The sequence below is a fragment of the Cyprinus carpio genome, chromosome B1, assembly GCF_018340385.1.
Source record: "Cyprinus carpio isolate SPL01 chromosome B1, ASM1834038v1, whole genome shotgun sequence".
Classification (NCBI taxonomy): domain Eukaryota; kingdom Metazoa; phylum Chordata; class Actinopteri; order Cypriniformes; family Cyprinidae; genus Cyprinus; species Cyprinus carpio.
In genome coordinates, this window is record NC_056597.1 from 18,666,053 (window position 1) to 18,685,996 (window position 19,944).

The 19,944-nt window shown below is 36.8% G+C and overlaps 1 protein-coding gene across 7 annotated transcripts; it reads right to left on the reverse strand.

Annotated features, from left to right (window-relative positions):
- Window positions 1-1,951: 1,951 nt before the first annotated feature.
- Window positions 1,952-14,128, reverse strand: trim2b (tripartite motif containing 2b). Of its 7 annotated transcripts, none has more exons than XM_042716888.1 (14): window positions 13,969-14,128; window positions 11,517-11,562; window positions 8,649-8,807; window positions 8,273-8,320; window positions 7,698-7,858; window positions 6,957-7,108; window positions 6,483-6,663; window positions 4,740-5,502; window positions 3,782-3,885; window positions 3,536-3,703; window positions 3,253-3,421; window positions 3,023-3,093; window positions 2,741-2,881; window positions 1,952-2,666 (listed from the first exon to the last, which is right to left on the reverse strand). In XM_042716888.1, the coding sequence occupies exons 4-14, from the start codon at window positions 8,310-8,312 to the stop codon at window positions 2,514-2,516; spliced, it is 2,103 nt and encodes a 700-aa protein (XP_042572822.1). In that variant the 5' UTR covers window positions 8,313-8,320; window positions 8,649-8,807; window positions 11,517-11,562; window positions 13,969-14,128; the 3' UTR covers window positions 1,952-2,513. The 7 variants fall into 7 exon arrangements, with proteins under 7 accessions (XP_042572822.1, XP_042572823.1, XP_042572821.1 ...); XM_042716889.1 differs by lacking the exon at window positions 13,969-14,128 and adding an exon at window positions 13,634-13,816; XM_042716887.1 differs by lacking the exon at window positions 11,517-11,562.
- Window positions 14,129-19,944: the final 5,816 nt, after the last annotated feature.

A 19,944-nucleotide genomic window follows, 5' to 3' on the forward strand; every position in this document is an offset into this window, starting at 1 on the left:
TGGGGTGCAGAAATACAATTTGGTAAACTGGCAGTGGGGGGGTTTCACAAACCAAAACAAAGACCGACATTCCGGCCCTGACAATATAAAATTGTTGCAAATAAAAAATAGCATTTACATTTTTACTAATTAATACAATACATGACAACAAGCTTTTCCAAAGCCACTTTTTAATGCGCTGTATGTTAGCATGATAATGATATGACGTGATAGAGATTTTAATAAAAAGAAAAACAACACGGTCCAAGCAGGATTATTGTCTTAAGTCGTAAACAGGCACACATCAACTAGATAAACTGAACTAAACTAAAATAAAATATTCCACTGAAACCATTTCCATCAATAAAGTGAAAACAATGATAAATGTTAAGGCTGATCTTTTTTTGTACAGACATAAAACAGTAACATTCAAGTAAAATTCTTTTCTGATGAACATACAAAACATTCTTTACATACAATCCTTATATACAGAAAAAGAAGCAAATCAGCACATTATGCATATGCAAACAATTTACAGTACAGACTCACTGTACCAAAAACAAAATAAACACATTCTGGAATTTGAATATAAAAGCAAGAACAAAAAATGACCTTTGCTTTATAATGATGATGAAATACTATTGCCATTCAGTTATGATTAAATTTGTATGACATCATTATGTGAATCATACCTCTAAGAATCCTGGGATACACAAGAGAATGATCGACAAATCAAAATCAATTCTTTGAAAATGTTTGGCTTTTAACTACATTTGCATTTGAAACCCAAACATCTTTTCTTTGAAACATTATTTACGATAAATACACAAATATATAGATATTTCCAGTTTTTAATAGTATTTGTAAGGAAAATAGAAAGTCCTAATATTTTCTAAATAAAGAGCCATATGCTGCGAGTTTTATTCTATGCAAGGCAACAGTGCGTTGTGTAATCTACTGTTAGTCTCTTACACGCGTACACACAGTATGTCATTACACACGACAAATAATTCAGATGTTATTGGTGACGTTTCAATACCACACTGTTATTTTGCTTTTTGCAGTTGCACTGATTGGACTGAAAATGATGAATTAAACAGACACAAGTGGAATATGATCAGAGTTTGTGAAACAATAATCACGCCAACACTACCAGTCAAAAATTTTGAATAATTTGCTTTTTTTTTTTATGTTATTGAGTGTTAAGTCTCTTATGCTCACCAATGTTGCGTATATTTGATTAAAAAAATATACAGTAAAATACTGTTAAATGATTAAAATTTAAAATAACTTTTCCATTTAAATATTTTCAAATGTCATTTATTACTGTAATGGCAAAGCTGAATTTTCAGCAGCCATTACTCCAGTCTTCAGTGTCACATCAAGAAATCATTTTATTTTTTAATCACTTTCTGAAATCATTCTAATATGCTGATTTGGTGCTCAATTATTAATAATGGTTCTTATTATTATCAGTGTTGAAAACAATTATTGCTGTTGTGGAATTATTGTATGTTTGTGGAAACTTTGATACACTTATTTCAGGATTCCTTGATTAATAGAATTTAATTGAAATATAAATCTTTTGTAATATTATAAAAGTCTTTAATGTCTTTTTTTTTTGAATAACTGAATGCATCCTTGCTGAATAAAAAGTATTAATTTCTTTTCTTTTAATCTCCCTTATCTCAAAGTTTTGATTAGTAGTGTATCTTGATTGCCACAAAATTAATTAGTAAGCAGCACAAATGTTCAACCTCATTAATGTTAAGAAATGTTTCTTGAGCAGCAAATCAGAATGATTTCTGAAGGATCATGTGACACTGAAGACTGGAGTAATGATGCTGAAAATTCAGTTTTACCATCACAGGAATAAATTACGTTTTAAAATAGAAAACAGTTATTACCTGTAATAATATTTCACAATCTTACTGTTTTTACTGTATTTTTGTTTAAATAAATGCAGCCTTGATGAGCATAATAGACTTTATTACATAGTTATTCCAAACATTTGATAAATAGTTTATTAGTCAACTGTAAGATACGAACAGGTTGAGGAGGGAATGCTAAAGCTTGGAGACATGAGATATCGCCGTCTGTTCTCTTGTCTGCATCTCTATAACATATCCCTATCGAAAGGTTCATTAAAGTGAAATTAGTGTTCTAATAGCATCCTAGAAGTCAGATGGGGCTCGGATGTGTCCAAAAGTTGGCGGCGCATGCATGGTCCACACATGCAGCACACAGGAGCAGAGTTTCAGCTTAGGTAGCAGTTCACTCACCAATGCATTCTGACGTCTCAGTATTTCCACAGTGTAGAGTGTGGAGGTTTGGCAAAGGCATTCCGAGGCATCCCATAAACAGTGTTTATAAGCTGTAGTCTTCTTAGAAGGTCATCCGACAATAGTAACAAATACAAAAAGACGTGGAAACCAAGGAGGAAGAATACCATTACATTACATTAAGTGCAAGATTTGGACACATACAGTATGACTTTGATTCTCTCTCCGTCTTAGATCATAGTCTGTCTGATATCATTGCAGGTAGCGGTACACTTTAAAGCAGTGGTTCCCGGAATCAGCCACCACAACATGGCCATCTGAGGTCAGAGCGAGACCCTGCGGCCCGTAGAGAGGGTCTGCCGCCGTATTGATGTAGGACAGGAACGATCCACTTCCGTCAAACACCTGAGAATGAGAATGATTCTATTACATTTTAGAATTTGTCAAAGTTAACACCAGACTTCACAAGGACTCATTACCTGTATCCGACTGTTTCCCCAGTCTGCCACAATAATGTTCCCATTGACATCCACAGCAACCCCTGTGGGAGCATTGAACTGCCCGTTCCCTTCACCATTTGAGCCAAATTTCAGCAAGAATTCTCCATCTGCATTAAACACCTATTAGAGAGTTTAGAGTAATAATATATAGGAACATTAGAAAGATTACAGAATATTATACATTAGGAATAAAAGATAAAAAATACACTCTATAGGTCATGTAACACCATGGAAATATTTGTGATGACGTTGTAAGCTTACCTTAACAGAGTGGTTATGAAAGTCTGTGATGATTATTTCATTGTTGTTGTTGACTGCTGCAAAGTGTGGCCCTACACGGAAAGGAAGGGCTAGGTTAAATTAATTCAGAACCAATGAATGATTAGATCACATAACTGTATCAACTCATGTATTTAATATCATTGGCATCTGTATGTTACAATGCAGTCTGCAGCTCTTCGTCAGATGCTATAGACCTGTACCTACTGTACCTGCAAACTGTCTGTCACCATTTCCTCTGCTGCCGAACTTAGTGACGAGTTTCCCGCTGGGCTGGAAGATGAAAACCGTACAGGCCTTGTTGTCCACAACGATAACATGACCGTTCTGATCCACAGATACGCCTTTTGGACCCATCAGCCTTCCTGAGCCAAGCTTAGCCTTCGGAAAAAATCAGAATGTTGTCAATAAAACCAGAGAGAATTTGTAATGAAGCAGCTGCGCACTAATTCTAAAATTTGCTTGTGAGTAGCCTACTAGCTAAACATAACTGACCTTGTATTTGCCCTCACTGGAGAAGATGCTAACCCACTTATTGTCATAGTCAGCAATGATGATGTCCCCGTTTGGATGCACAGCTACTCCAGTGGGCCGCTGCAGCTGCCCCGGTAAACGGCCACGCACGCCGAAGCGGCTCTGAAACTCTCCCGTATTTGAAAATATCTGATCAACAAAGGATTGTGTTCAGTTATCAGATTCTGCATGAAGATATTCCATACCCACATGACGGGGGTTACTTACCTGCACGCACTGATTGTTACTGTCTGCAATTAAGATTTTTCCTTCAGAACATGCTGCTACTCCTTGGAGGTTAGTGAACTCTCCTTTATTCCTCCCTTTTGTTCCTAGAAAACAAACAGATGTTGTGTAAGAGATGACGACATCAGAACATCCGAAGTACTTTGTTAAGTTGCAAAGTTTATTTTTCTTTTTTTATTTTAGGTCATGTAACCTAAAGATGTTCTTCTGGGTTATTTATACATTTTAGTGGAGGTACAAATGCTATTGGAAATGCATGTTAACATGCATTTCCATGTTGGTCTAGGCTGGTTTATGGTAGTTGTACAACTGTTCAAAAGTCTGGGTCAGTAAGATTTTTGTTTAATGTTAAATATATTTCTAGTTGTTCATTAAACTTTCTACAAATTAGAATGATTTCTGGAGGATCATGTGACACTGAAGACTGAAGTAATTATGCTCAAAATTCAGTTTTGCATCACAAGAATAAATGACATTTAAAATATATGCAAATAGAAAACTGTTACTGTATATTGTAATAATATTTTGCAATAATATTATTTTTGACCAAATAACTGCATCCTTGGTGAGCATGAGAGACTTATTTAAAAAAAACATTTAAAAAGGGTTATAATTGTTAAAAAAAAGAAGCTACATGACACAAACTTTAATATTAACCTTTCAATATTTCAGTTAGTTGCAACATTTCTCATTTTCATTTAGTTTTAAATAGTTCTAAAACAAATCAACTAAAACTGATACATTTAAAAGGACACATTTAGAAACAAAACAAAGTGAAAAAAATAAAAAATAAACTATTACCAAAACCTATATCAATGATAGTAATATGCCAGTGATTTGGTGCTAGTCTAGACAGAAGTGAGGCTGTTGGCATTTTCAACAGGGAGAGAGCAGCTCATGATTTATTAAAGCACATCCATTAGTCTCTCGCTGCATGTACCTATTCTAAAAATTAGGTCATCCTCGATCGGATTCACTCTCTTTTTTGGTGTGCCGAGCAAGCTTCCTCCCCGTCTGACTCCCTTCTGCCGGCTTCTGCTCCCCGGGGACTTTGCGCTCCGTTTCCGCGCCCCACCATCGCTGGAACCCGTGGATGCAGCATTGGCTGCGGTGGTGGTGGGTGGAGAATCATCCGGAGAGCTGGTGACCTTTAACTGGAAGGGGCTTCCTTTAATATGCTGATCGTAAAGTCTAAGCGCCAGACTAAAATTTCCCTCTTTCTTCACCGTGTATTGGAATTCATACGTTCCATTTTTATGGTCCACGATTTCGCCGTCTGCGACGCTGCCATCCGGCGTGCAGACTTCAGCTGAGATGATGGCGTTACCCGTCTTACACAGTCCTCCAGACTTGTCTCTTGTGGTTATGATGACAGTTGCCGGCTGGCCCACGACGCACTGTTCCAGACCCTCCCCAGACGCCTCGGTCTGACTGGCCACAGCATTGGTGGTGACGATAGTCCCCAGGTTGTGGATGGACTTGCGAAGTCCTTCGATCTCCATCATGAGATCCAGCTGGTCGTTCTCCTCAGGCTGAAGAGGAAGGCCCTGGCTGGCCAGGTCACTGAGTCTCTCTCCCACGTCTTTATGGGTCTGCAGGATGACAGCCTTGTTTTCCCCGTCCAGGGCTTCACCGGTCTGACTGCAGTTATAGTTGATGGCAGCTTCCTCCTGCAGAAGAGTGTCCAACTGACCCTGCAAAACCTTTAGGATACACGAAAGTAAGCATGAGCAATGTTTCAAAAGATAAGCAGCTTAATTAAAATTCCTAAGTTTGATCTCTTTTTTATTTATTTTCTTTCAGTTAACATGCTAATATATTTTTAGAAATGTTAATTTAATAAATATATATGACTGTAAACATTTGGGTTTAAAAGAAATGTAAACTTTTATCATCAAAGAAACCAAAAAAAAAAAAAGTTTTTTCTCACAAAATGTTTTCAATATAATAATAATAAATGTTTAAAAAAGAAAATCAGCATATAAAAACACATTCCAATAGAAAACATAATATATCACAATATTACACCTTTTACGGTATTTTTGATCAAATAAATGCAGCCTTGTCGGGGTTATTATCATTAACTGAAACTAAAACCAAAACAAATTCATTATTTCAGATTCATTGTTTCAATTTAATTTGATTACTGGAAAATAAGCACTAACTGACGTAAAAATAATATATAAAAAACTTATTTTATTACAGCTAGTTGCCAAAACAACAGCTTTGATTTTTGTTTAGTTTAGGTTGTACAAAAGTACTAAAATAACTAAAAATAAAAATAAACTAATTAAATAAAAACTATATCGACATATAAAAAAAAACTGATAAAAATAGAAAAAAAACCTAATTAAACTAATTAAAATGAAGTTCAAAATATTAACAAAAGCTATAATATATATCAATGATACTATAATAACTCTGAGCCTTAATGAGCATAAAAGACATATTTCAAAACATTTAAAAAAATTACCCCAAACTTTTATGTAGTATACACTAAATACATGTAAATATATTTAGTAAATTTATTAAATACCAAAAAGTATGCATATTTAATCTAAATAAAAACAGACTGATTTGTGCTTGCCAATATTTTTGTGAAGCATGTATTTTATAGTATCATGCTGTTAGTTTAGCAACATGCAAATAATTGTGAGTTGAACCTTCTGTGCACATACTGTACCTTCTGCTTGAGTCCAGAAGTGACTTCCAGCTCCATGAGCAGGACGCTCTTGCGTGTATCGAGGGTTTTGTGCAGCTCGCTGAAGGAGGAGTGGATGTCTTCCTCTATGGAGCTCCGCTGAGAGCTCAACTGCTGCAGAATGTCTCTCAAACTCTGAACTGCCTCTCTTATCTGAGGAAGCCTGTGAGTTAGTTAAATAGATCCATTAAACATCTGTCTATTCATCCATCTACCATGATTGAAGACATAAACACTAAATCATTAAGCAATTAGGAGATCTAGAGACTTATTCATTTTTCTGTACTGACGGTCAGGCATAATTTGTGGAATTAATTTAAATATGGTAAAATGTGTGGCAAAATTGATGTTGAAAGGGATGAAAGTGTCACAAGAGCTACCTGTGTATATTCAGTGTGTAAGCCTATTTGGTATTGTACAGTACTGAGAGTGACATGATGGGCACCATGGGAGCACCTGTTCTGGGCTGAATCCACTCTGTCCTGTAATGCCGCTAGCTGTTGGTCCACAATATTTTCCAGTGAATCAGTGGGGTGCCCAGCATGTTCTCCATTCATACAGTCCTCGCATACGGAATTCTCACAGGACAAACAGTACAACACAGACACCTGAATACAGCGCAGAAAAATAACAGAGAAATTTAAAACCATTTTCAAAAATGTACTAAAACATGTCAATAGATTTTGTCAAATTGATTTTTTAGAATATTTGCCATTTCATTTTTAAATTTGTTTATATTAAAATCATTCTGAAAACATTCAAATAGTTTCTGAAAATTTTTACAAACATTTTTATAAGCACATTTCTTTCTCTCTCTCTCTCTTCTGTTCCATTTAAATTTTATCTAAAATGTCTATCTATCTATCTATCTATCTATCTATCTATCTATCTATATATATATATATATATATATATATATATATATATATATATACACAACTTATGATATTTATAGAGGAACCAGCTGAGATCAGGGTACACTTGTTTTTCTGGGACAGAAAGCTTATGCTCATGGGAAAACACTGCCTGTGAGAGATATTTCACCCATCTGTGCAATCATTTTATGGTGTGTGTGTGTGTGTGTGTGTGTGTGTGTGTGTGTGTGTGTGTGTGTGTGTGTGTGTGTGTGTGCATGTGTGTGTGTGTGTGTGTGTGTGTGTGTGTTTAGGTGAATTTGTGAACTAAAATAGGTCTCACTTTTCCTTTGTGTTGAGAGCAAATTAGCGCTGTTCCCTTGCCAGGCAGAGCCTCTAGTACAGTACATTCCTCACTGCTGCTGTCAGGAGAAGCCTGCTGCGCCTCCATGCGGTTGGAAGATGTAACTGCACCCACAATACAAGGATGTAGAAAGCACAAACCTGAAACAGGATTAAACGATATGGGACATCCTTAACTAAGAGTTTTAATAGTACATTATTTGTGAGGAAAGTAGTTTGACGATTATTCATTTAAACTTTAAAAGCAACTGTATGTTGTTTTCTGTGTTTTTGCGACTTTGAAGCCCCTATAGCTAAGTGAGTGGAATTATGTAATTAGTCATAATTACATGGATAGCTGTACGCATGCATTTGTTGCAATCATCCCTTTCTGTGGAATTTCATACCCATTTGCCAAACTTACATACTCCCAGAACAGACAGTTTCTCCTTAGAGGTCAGTGTAGAATTAAAATGATTTTGAAATTGATATTTAAAGGCAAAAACATACATACAGTTGCTTTAGCTTTCATAAGTGTGATTTTATTTCATATTTTAAGCTATATTTCACAATTACCTTTCATATTTTTTACTCTGTGGTGGAAACGGGCTTCCATAGTGAAGCCTATGCCAAAAAAGGTGGAGAAACAGTACTGAACATCTAAGACTGATGTTAATTTCTAAAAATCATGCCAAAATATGTTCCATTAGTTTCCTAGTGGCTCTATACCAATATAGACATTAAAAAAATATATAATATTAATATCTGCAAAGGCACAGGAAAATGTTGCTAATATTAAGTACAGACACCACAAGAGAAAAAGGGGAAACCAATGTGCCATTCTGCAGTACTGGAAATATTTTCCATAAAAAATACAGCATAAAAGTCAGGTTAAGTATTTAACATAAGAATATAACAGATGAAAGACTTCATAAAAAGAAGTGTTTCTCACCTTAGAGAGATGAAGCTCAGGAGCTGTGCATATAAATGTGTGTACTCTTATATAATGCAGGGATATTAAGGAAAGAAGGTGTATTTGATCCACTGGAGACACAAACAGACCACAGGCTGCAGGGGCCAGTTGCAGTCTCCCCTCATTTGACACTGGGCCCTACGGAAAAAAAGTGGGATCAGAGATGAAAACACACACAAATAAACCCTGTAGAATGTAAAATGAAAAATAGATGCACAACCATGTATCAGTATGTGTCCAAAAGCACATGGTATTGACATGATACCATGGTAAATGAATTTATATGGAACATGAATGAGAGTTAAAAATAATCTCCCTGGGTTACACCAAATTCACAGAGACCTACAGGTTACTATGGTAACCCAAGTTGGCAATTCACAAGTGCTGCAGTCACATGAATATTTTCTCATTCTGCAATTTATGTTTGAAAGCACGTTAAATGAGCACAGTCTCATAGCTGAAGTATTTCTGGACACATTTCAACAGGATGCTTTATCATGTCTTCATCTAATAAGAAATGTTTCTTGAGCATCAATTCAGAATATTAGAATGATTTCTGAATGATCGTGGGACACTGACGACTGGAGTAATGATGTTGAAAATTGAGCTTTGACATCACAGGAATAAATAAGATTTCAAAATATATTTAAACAAAAAAACGGATATTTTAAATTGTAATCATTTTTCACAATATTAATGTTTTACTGTATTTTCGATCAAATAAATACAGACTTGGTAAGCATAAGAAACTAATATCAAAAGCATAACAAATCTTACCGACCCAGCACAGTGTTAAAAAGGTGTGTGAAGTTCACTTCGTTCACTGCCACTTTGTTGTTATCAAGTCGAAAAGAAATAAGGGTTTTTGAGGAAAACATTCCAGGATTTTTCTCCGTATAAAGGACTTCAATGGGAATCAGCGGGTTGAAGGTCTAAATTGCAGTTTCAGTGCAGCTTCAAAGGGCTCTACACGATCCCAGCCCAGGAATAAGGGTTTTATCTAGCGAAACAATCAGTCATTTTCTAAGAAAAATACAATTTATATACTTTTTAACCACAAATGCTCATCTTGCACTGGCTCTACATCACGCATTACTTAGTCATGTTTGAAAGGTCACACGTTGCGTAGGTGGAAATACCGTTTATTAAGTGAACGAGCAAAGAAAGGCAAACGCCCTTTAAAAAAAAAGGTAAAACAACAATGTCGGATGATTTTGAAGCTGGAGGTGAAAATGAGATGGAGTTTTTCGCTCTACCCTCCTTTTTGAAACGAAGTACACAGACGAAGAACTAACCACGTGATTACGCAATGCGTGAAGATGCACACACGCATCGAAGAGATGAGCATTTGTGGTAAAAAAAAAAAGTATATTATCTTTTTTTTTTTTTTAAATGTACTATGGTTTTGCTAGATAAGACCCTTGTTCCTCGGCTGGGATCATGTAGAGCCCTTTGAAGCTGCACTGAAACTGCAATTTAGACCTTCAACCCGCTGATCCCCACTGAAGTCCTTTATATGGAGAAAAATCCCAGAATGTTTTCCTCAAAAAAAATTTATTTCTTTGTGACTGAAGAAAGAAAGACATGAACATCTTGTCACGACTTGGGGGTGAGTAAATTATCAGGACATTTTCATTCTGAAAGTAAACTAATCCTTTAACAGCTTCTATTCATGCCCACTGTAAAACCAGACAGTGAATTTTGGATGAAATGATGTTTCCCATTGTGGCGAGGGGGGCGTGGTTCATCGAGGTCTGCAGCGGGAGAGAGAGTTGGAAGATGAGCGGTGAGTAAGTGGGTCAAGTGCAAATGACAAACACCTGTGTCTTTTTCCAGTAATTGGCGTGGAGAGACCGCATAAAGAGGCCTGGGAATAAGTAAGGCAGAGAGGGACAGACTGCGGACTGGTATGTGTGTGCATATTGCTTATGCAACTGTGTTATATTGAGCACTGGTAGCCTGACTTTCTGTTTGTTTACTGAAACCTGAATAAAATCACCAGAAGCAGTCAAGCCGACCCCGTCCTCTTCATTCTCGATCATTGACTTTGTTACACTGATGCCGAAACCCAGGAAGGAAGCAGGAGTGCTGCATCATCATGCAGACCTTGCTGACCCACGCCCCCTCGCTACACCCATGTTATCATGCAAATGGATTAAATGCACTCAGACTAATAAAAATTTAGGCAGAACATGATTAAACGACTAAACATTACAATAATGACTCTATTTGCTTTGGATTACAGCTGGTTCAGTCATTTATTTCCCACAGCATTTTTAGTTTTCATTGAAAAGGTAACTGAAATGGGGTTACAACTTTTTTTTCTGAGCTTTGAATCTGTAACTACAAGCACTCATTCAAAGTAATATGTTGTGATAGAACCCCACATAATCACTATAAAATGATTAAAAATGCACAACTACTCATGAATACTGATAAAGTAAGTTACTTGGGAATTTAAACTTGAATGGGAATGAGATCACAGGGGAACTGAATCGGATGAAAAGATGATGTAATACAAGGAAATGGAATATTGAGCTGCCATATATCATTACTCTTCAGACAATGCCATTTCTATCACAAAAAGCTCTCAGTGTTAGAACCAGAGCCCCTCTTTCCATCTCAGAGATCATAATGACAAAGGACAAGGAACGTTAACCATAAGGATCCTGGCAAAGGCAAGCAAGCGATTTTGTGAAGGACTATTTAGAGTTACTGAAGCAGAATCTCCCCAGGGTAAAACCATTCATGCATTCTGGAAAGAAGATCCAAAAGCACCCGATAGTTTTCCTGTGCGCATGCAGAACGAAAAGGACATGTCATTCTCATGACGGCACAAGCACTAACCTGTCATAACCATGAGCTCTCACAGCCAGTGTTACATGTCACAAATCTATAAATTAAAAAAAAAGAGAAAAGATAAAGAAAAATTTGGAATAAGATTGGGTCTCAGAAATAGTGGTCAGTGAATATAGGTGCTAAACTTTCAGAAAACATAGACAGTCAACCTCACAATCCTTTAAAAATACTATCAAGCTGACCAGTAAGCAAACTAGCTATTTAGTCTACTAACCATTTATCTTGTTATCTTAACTTTGATTAGTCAGCTAGCTTGGCATACTGCTAACCTAATAACTTGCAAGCTTAAAATACCGCTAGCCAATTAGCCTGGTAGCTTTGCTGCCATTGCTAGAAAACAATAAGCAAAACTGCTATTTTGATTATAACAGGGAAACTTTTTGTCAGCAATACAACTAAAAATATTTCTTTTTTAGTACGTATGTTTTTTTAATTATTTATTTTATTCTTTTTTCCAGTTTAATGATTGAGTAACTATTAGCTTTTCATCAACTCTTTTCATAACTCTAATTATAGTTATGAAAATCTTGGCCTGGATGAAAATTAATTTGACAAACAACAAACTTTTAATTGAAGTCAGGATGAAATAATAAATTGAAATTGACTGGATTGTTTGCTTGTGCCAGTGTACGCGTCATCATAGAAGAGATGTTGTCATGAGGGGGAGGGTAAATTTATGTTTTTAATTACATTTAATTTAATTAAGAGTAAAAGATTAGGATTAAAGATTATGAATGAAAAAAAAAAAAAAAAAAAGTAACAAGGTTCTGAGATGGTATTTAAATACAATTCAAATACTGCAGCCTGGTCTGGAAACACTTAAATGTGAAAACAAATGACCTAGGATTAGGAAAACGCCTGGAAGTATAATTAAGAAACATCCAATTCACTCTCAGTTTGCTTTCATCTGAAGATGGTAAAGGTAGGAAGAGATCCGCCACTATACTTTTGTATTGATTTGCTGGTGGGTTGATTCACTTAGATGAAACATCCTGAAAAAGGAGGATAATTTACATGAAGTACTGTGGTGGGCAGCAGGAAACTGGTTCACTGCAGTAAGTCTTAAAGAACAATGTAGGAAAGCCATCAGTTTTTATGTGGCCATGTTAAAAAAAAGGAATGCCAGATGCCTTCAGACAGATACAGCGTTCAATGCTGAAGGTGCCCAAATGTCGAAACACGTGTTCTCTGATCCATGCTTTGTGTCCTGGTTCTGCCAAACAGCACTGAGGCTGCCAAAGAAAACTATGGACAAGAACCAGTCTCTGACAAGGAGACTGTAAATTTTAAGAAATGGTTCCTACTCTTGGAAAAGAGAGAAGTGATGCAATCAGCCTGGCTGACATGAAGAGCATGCCCTTCCATCACACAGTTTAAAACCCTGGTATGCGTTTCCACAATAACATTAAACAATAAATTAAAATATCTATCTATCTGTATCTAACAGTTTATCTAAAATTCTATATACAAATTAGATGTGTGCCTGTATTGCTTTAAAAAAATCCTCAGTGTTCCCTAATTATGTAAAGTGCTTCCAACTTCAATCACTTATTGGTACTTTACTTTTCTAAGAGACAGAAGAATTTTATTTTATTTTTTACACATAAAACTAATTCATTTGTATACACATTTCACAGCATATCAATATTTTTATATTTTAAATAAATATATTTTACTATATATTTATGGCATATTCATAATGCATATTTCTATATATTTACTGTATTTTTCTAAGCAAGTATGCTTTTACAAAATACTATGTATTACAGTTTTTGAAGCAAATTTCAGTGCAAAGACAAACGTCTGATTTCCTTTTTTTTAATGTGAAATTGATTGCATTTAGGCCAAGGAGCACAGAATATTGACATCATGCTAAATCAGTACATTAGAAGCTGCCAGCAATATACATATACATATATATATATATATATATATATATATATATATATATTATATATATATATATATATATATATAAAAGAGTATGTGAAAGCCTGACAAATGAAATCAACAGAATATTAGATTAGTTGCAGGCCTGAAGAAATAAACAGCAGATTTGCTACACGAGGCCTATCAGAAAGATGCAACATCATTCTAAAACATACCTGATACTGTATGATTGCATGAGTCATATGCAGTCTTCAATAGAACAGTGAAGGTTACGTTCAGGCTTCATGCATCACATGCACCAAAACCACTTGATCTAAAGAAACAAGTCTGCGAACGCAACAGTAGCCTACTATCTTCCATCGCAGTGTATATGTGAGCATCCATCTCCTCTCCTCCTCCTCCTCTTCCACCCCACCCCCGTTCTTGCTTCCCATGGAAACATGGTGCGTTGGTGTATCGCAGATGTTGCTGCATAATTCCCCGACTGCAAAACAACCAGCCTCCCTTTCTGTGCTGTTCTCTATGTATCTGTCTGTAATTTGGGTCTTACCTTTCCTCCATAGCGGCGTAGCTTCAGATGCACCAGCGCTACAGGAGCTTCTTGCCTTACTCATCAGCCTGAGACCCATTTCCCGTAGAGGAGGGGTGGGGGGCTGTTTTGCACAGTCTCTCTCTGCACTACAGCGACATAAGCAACTCACACCAGCATGTCCTGGGGGAGGAGCCAGGCGCGGGCTGCCGCTCAGTAGCCAATCACAGGACAGAAAGCATAGACTGACTCAAGCAAATAATCTCAGTGCTCTCCCTCTACCTTGATTTCTCTCTCTGTGTGTGTCTGCCTCCTCTCACACCAAAAACAAGATTAACCCTCTGGTATTCAAAGCAGACAACAAGGTTTATTATTATTATTATTATTATTATTATTATTATTTTATTTATTATTTAATGCAAAGAATGTATTATAATGTGTTTCAATTAAATGTATTCTTTAACATTTTGTATCTTTAGGGAATTTGATGGTACTAGACAATATTCACATATAAATTATTATACCATTTATTTCTATATTTTTATATAAAATATTTGAAAAAAATTAACATTTTATTTTATTTAAGTTAAATGTAGAGCACATGTATTTAAAATCCAATGCATGGATGACAGAAAAATCATACTATATGTAATGCCTGTTTGCATGACTGATACTGTAAGTAGATTTGATTTAGTTAATGGGTTAATTTAATTACATTGAATTAATGTAGATTTAATTAGATTTAAGTAGAAATCATAATTGTAATTCACACACACACACACACACACATTACATGTAGTTTAATTTTATTTATTTATTTATTTTTTGACAGAACATGTTTTGGCAGTTGCCTACTTGTTGCCAATGTCTTGGATGAATACATTTGATTTTTTTCCAGTCAAACCAAAGAGAGCACTGAGGGACTTTTGAATGTTGTCCAAGTTGGAAAATATGAGTGGGACAGCCTGGTACTCTCACTGAACACATCTCAGTGTCATAACAACTGCTGGACAATGCACAATGCAGATATACATACTTACACAGAAACACACACCCAAGTGAATAAAACTAAACAAAAGCCTCTGAGATCACAAAAAACACACACAATGTGCAAAACAGTGTATTGGTGCATAATCTTAAAGGGATACTCCACCCCAAAATGAAAATTTTGTCATTAATCACTTACCCCCATGTCATTCCAAACCTCTAAAAGCTCTGTTCGTCTTTGGAACAGAATTTAAGATATTTTGGATGAAAACCTGGAGGCCTGTGACTGTCCCATATTGCCAAGTTTATAACAGTGTCAAGGTCCATAAAAGGTATGAAAGTCGTCATCAGAATACTCCATCTGCCACCAGATGTGCAATCTGGGTTATATGAAGTGACGGGAACACTTTTTGTAAGCGAAGAAAACAAAAATAACAACTTTATTCAACAATTCCTTTGTCAACAGTCTCCTCTGTGTCTCTCCATATCACTGTATGCTGCGTGTGCTTTTCTGTTTCATCGGCGCCACAAGGATGCACTGTTTCTACTTGTATTTAGTTTTGATTTGGAAGAAAACAGCGCATCCTTGTGGTGCGGATGATACAGAAGAGCATACGGTGCATTATTTGAATGCTTGGCCAAAGAGGTGTGTTTTTAATCTAGATTTAAACAGAGAAAGTGTGACTGAACCCCCGAACATTATCAGGAAGGCTATTCCAGAGTTTGGGAGCCAAACGCGAAAAACCTCTACCTCCTTTAGTGGACTTTGCTATCCTAGGTACTACCAAAAGTCCAGCGTTTTGTGACCTTAGGGAGCGTGATGGATTGTAGCATGGTGGAAGACTAGTTAGGTACGCAGGAGCTAAGCCATTAAGGGCCTTGTAAGTAATAATATTTTGTAACTGATATGGAAATGAATAGGTAGCCAATGCAGAGACTGTAAAATTGGGGTAATATGATCATATTTTCTTGACCTGGTAAGGACTCTAGCTGCTGCATTTTGGACTACCTGTAGCTTGTTTATTGAAGATGAAGGACAACCACCTAGCAGTGCATTACAATAATCCAGTCTAGAGGTCATGAAAGCATGAACTAGCTAAAACAGGTAACGTGTTTTGTAGGTTGGCAGTGTTTCTAAGATGGAAGAATGCTGTTTTTGTAACATGGGAAATATGATTTTCAAAAGACAAGTTAATGTCTAATATAACACCCAGATTTTTGACAGTAGAGGAAGTAACAGTGCATCTGTCTAGCTGCAAATTGTAATCTACGAGATTCTGTGTAATGTTTTTTGGTCCAATAAGTAATCCGTCTTATCTGAATTTAATAGGAGGAAATTATTTGTCATCCAATCTTTTACATTTTTTAACACACTGTTATCTTAGATAATTTAGAAGTTTCATATGGTCTCATTGAGATATATAGTTGAGTATCATCAGCATAACAGTGGAAACTAATCCTGTATTTTCTAATAATATTACCAAGGGGCAACATGTATATTGAAAATAGCAGAGGACCTAGGACAGATCCTTGTGCCACTCCATATTTTACTAGTGATAAATGAGATGACTCCCCATTTAAATAAAGTGGTAGCGATCAGACAGGTAGGATCTAAACCATCTTAAAGCCTGCCCTTGGATACCTGTATAGTTTTGTAATCAATCTATGAGTATGTCGTGATGGTGTCGAACGCAGCACTAAGATAAAGTAAAACTAGCAATGAGATGCAGCCTTGGTCTGACGCAAGAAGCAAGTCATTAATAAGATACTTTCATGATCATTTTATTTAATGTTTGTGCATGACAGCATACTAATAAAAATGATGTGCCCCCACTCTCTATTATAGATCAGTGTGTGTCCCATGGTACGCCAAATAAATATTACATGATAATGGTTAAATGATCTCTCTCTCTCCATGTAAGTGTGACCTTAGAGAACTTTAACCAGATCTAGGCTTAAAGGTTCTTAACTACGCCACCTGGTGCCTCTCACACAAAGATATACTTTGCATATTAACCGCTGAATACCTAACCTAAGGCAAGCAGGTTCATAGAAATACACCAAAGATGAACTAAACAGAGACGTGCTTTCAGTAAAAAAAAAACTGACTTTATTAGTAAATAGTATAATTAAAAGAGCCACACCGTCATGGTAAAGGCACAGTAGTTGCAACCAAAAAGACTTGGCCTACAGAGAGAGACCAGGACTGGTATTGGCTGCTACCAGAGACACTATGATTAGCAGTGTAACAGGACCATATCAATTCGCTGTCAAGGTAGGTTACCTGTCCGGGATAAACGTGAAGTTCACCAACCGTGCTCTAAACTCTGGTGCCTACAGTCAAAAGCATACACACACCACGCACACACATAGGCACAACCACTACAAACAAGTGATTCAATCAATATTGTGAGGTGCAGTTTACCACTACAATACGAGGTGCAGTGCACGAAGACGGGCCCAGGAACCTCTCCTATGAACAGCTGCTTTAATACTCTGGAGAAAGAGGGAAGAAGGCAAGGAGGTCGTTATCACTAGCAGGATGGATAAGGTATACGGCTGAACAGAATCTTAACAGGACTATGTATACTACTGGAACAGCCAATACCACATTGGTCCGACAGGGGCACTAGACAGAGGCCACAGCAAAATAACTAAAAACACAGAAAAGAAAATACAAAAGAAAGGCACAGCTATCAATACACTTAGCTTAGGCAAGGCAAAGCAGCAGGAGCAATCTGCCTCCATGTGACATACAAGATGACCAGTGGAAAAAAAGCCCCTGCACCAGTCCTCACACTCCTACATCGACATAAGTTGTTACACCACAATATATTCATTAAATACATTTCTATTAAGGGTTGACAATTAACACAACCATGCATTACATCAGGACAACACAATCAGACTCATTTTGCATGTGTTCAAGACTATCAATCCTAACACACTGGTTCTACCTGTAACACAAACATTTACCTTTTAGATATTGCGTCTTAATTCTGGTACAGCTACCCGGCGGGTGCCTTGCCCGAGACCTATGTGCAAATATGCTCATTAAACTGAAAGGCATGTCCCACAATGACACTCACATTGTAACGCAGTAAGATGCACAAAAATACCTTCGGAAAGAGGAGCCACACATCCAAAGGTTACACAGAGAATCAACACAACAAAAATTTTCCAATGACCCAGTATTAAACAAACAATGCTAAATGCTTAGCCTGCTACATTGTATAAACATCTACCTTGGTTACACAGAGGAGCCACACATCCAAACAGCAACAAGACTGTAGACCAGGAAATCTCTCTTAGCCCGACAGTGAAGACTTATATAGCACCTGGCCCCATTGTTAACCACTCAGCAGCCAGCTGGACACCGTGACATCAGAGGGATACCGTAGCTGCAGAGGGACAAACTTCACCCAGACAGTGACTACTCTGCCGGTTACATAAGGATTCTAAGATTATTGGTACCAAGAATAATAATATAAAATTTAATAAAATTATAATTAAGTACAGTTTTATGCAGTTGACTGATTTGCTTAATTTTGAAATGATAATGTTTCATTCTGTTTTGACTTGCCATTTCAAAGACTACATTTTAACAATACTACACTTCGTTAAAATGTATGTGATCATTTAACCATTATCATGCAATATTGTATTTATCTTGTTTATCATGGGTCACATAATATGCTGCCAGATCATAGACTGATTTGGGCGTCATATCACTGGACTGATCTGGGCCACACTCCTCCCACCAACTATCGGCCCTCATATTGTTTGCCGTGATCCACGCTGTGCCATCATTGCTACACATGGCCCAGCTCTGGCTGAAAGGGTACATGCCTTTGCCGACAGGAGGCCAGCAGTGCCAGCTTGAGGCCACATTTGGGCCAAGTCCTTTTGCTATGTGGGTGTATGTCATACCACACCTTGTTTATTAAACCTTTCGGGTTGCCAGGGTCAAATGCAGCAGATCGCTTCAGTATTTGCTGGTCTGCCGATGAAATCGGAGGGTAGTGTGATGTTCTGTCTGTACCGGATCGTCGGATCTGTTTGACAACTCCTTTAAAAATGTTGTTGGCGGACGTAAACTTAGGCTCTTGCATTAAATTCATGCACAGCTAAAAGGATGTTCATTAATGTGGCGATTCTGCGCCTATCGAAGACTCAAGTAACTGCTGATACCTTACAGTTTTCCTTTACTGGTCCTAATGGAGCCATAGAAATTGCGGGGGCCAGGTCAAAATAGGTTAAATTTAAAATAAGCAGAGATACACATACACAATAGAACAAACTGAATTCAACAACACTATCAATGGCAGTTTACGCAACTTGCTGGACATAATGTGACTTTCTTTAGCCACTACTTTGATTGAAAATTATGGAAAACCAAACGGTTAAACTACTTGCATCCACATTTCTTGTTTGCAGCACAAGATGCAAAACCATAACGCTGTGGTTATCACTGTGGATCGCTGAGCATTTTCCAGTATTTGTCACTCCCGAAACCTTGCAGTGTTACACTACTGGGAGAGTGGGATGGTTGCAACACTTTTTGCATTTCCTTCAGTGTTTTAGAGACCGTTTGTAATGGAAAGCCAAAATTCTAATACAATAAAGCCGGCCTAAGCCTTTATGGAGCCCTAAAAAAAAATTAATTTGGGGCTTGCAACTGTCCCTACACTGACAACTGTAATAACACTTGGTACCTCGACAGAATATATTTGACACATTCTAGCTATGCCTATACCTATGCTCAGAAAACACTGATTAAAGTGATATGACTTTACAATGAATTATGCAAAGAGCTTAGATGGTATTACAAAAATCTGATCATAAAAAAAATATTTTCTACCATGAAAATGGTAGAAAGAATGTTCACATGTGGCTGATTTCTTCTAGGAAGAATAATGGGCTAATTGAGCATGTGCAGTACAAATATCATCACTGTAGCTCATTCCTGATTGAAGAAATAAGCCATGTTGCAGCTGCCTCTTGTTTCAA

Coding starts and splice junctions, on each gene's coding strand:
- trim2b (XM_042716887.1), bottom strand. CDS start 8,312: ATGGAAGCCCGTTTCCACCACAGAGTAAAAAATATGAAAG. Junction 3,422..3,535: donor CCAGTGAGGGCAAATACAAG/GTCAGTTATGTT, acceptor TTTTTTCCGAAG/GCTAAGCTTGGCTCAGGAAG. Junction 2,667..2,740: donor GGGGAAACAGTCGGATACAG/GTAATGAGTCCT, acceptor TCTCATTCTCAG/GTGTTTGACGGAAGTGGATC.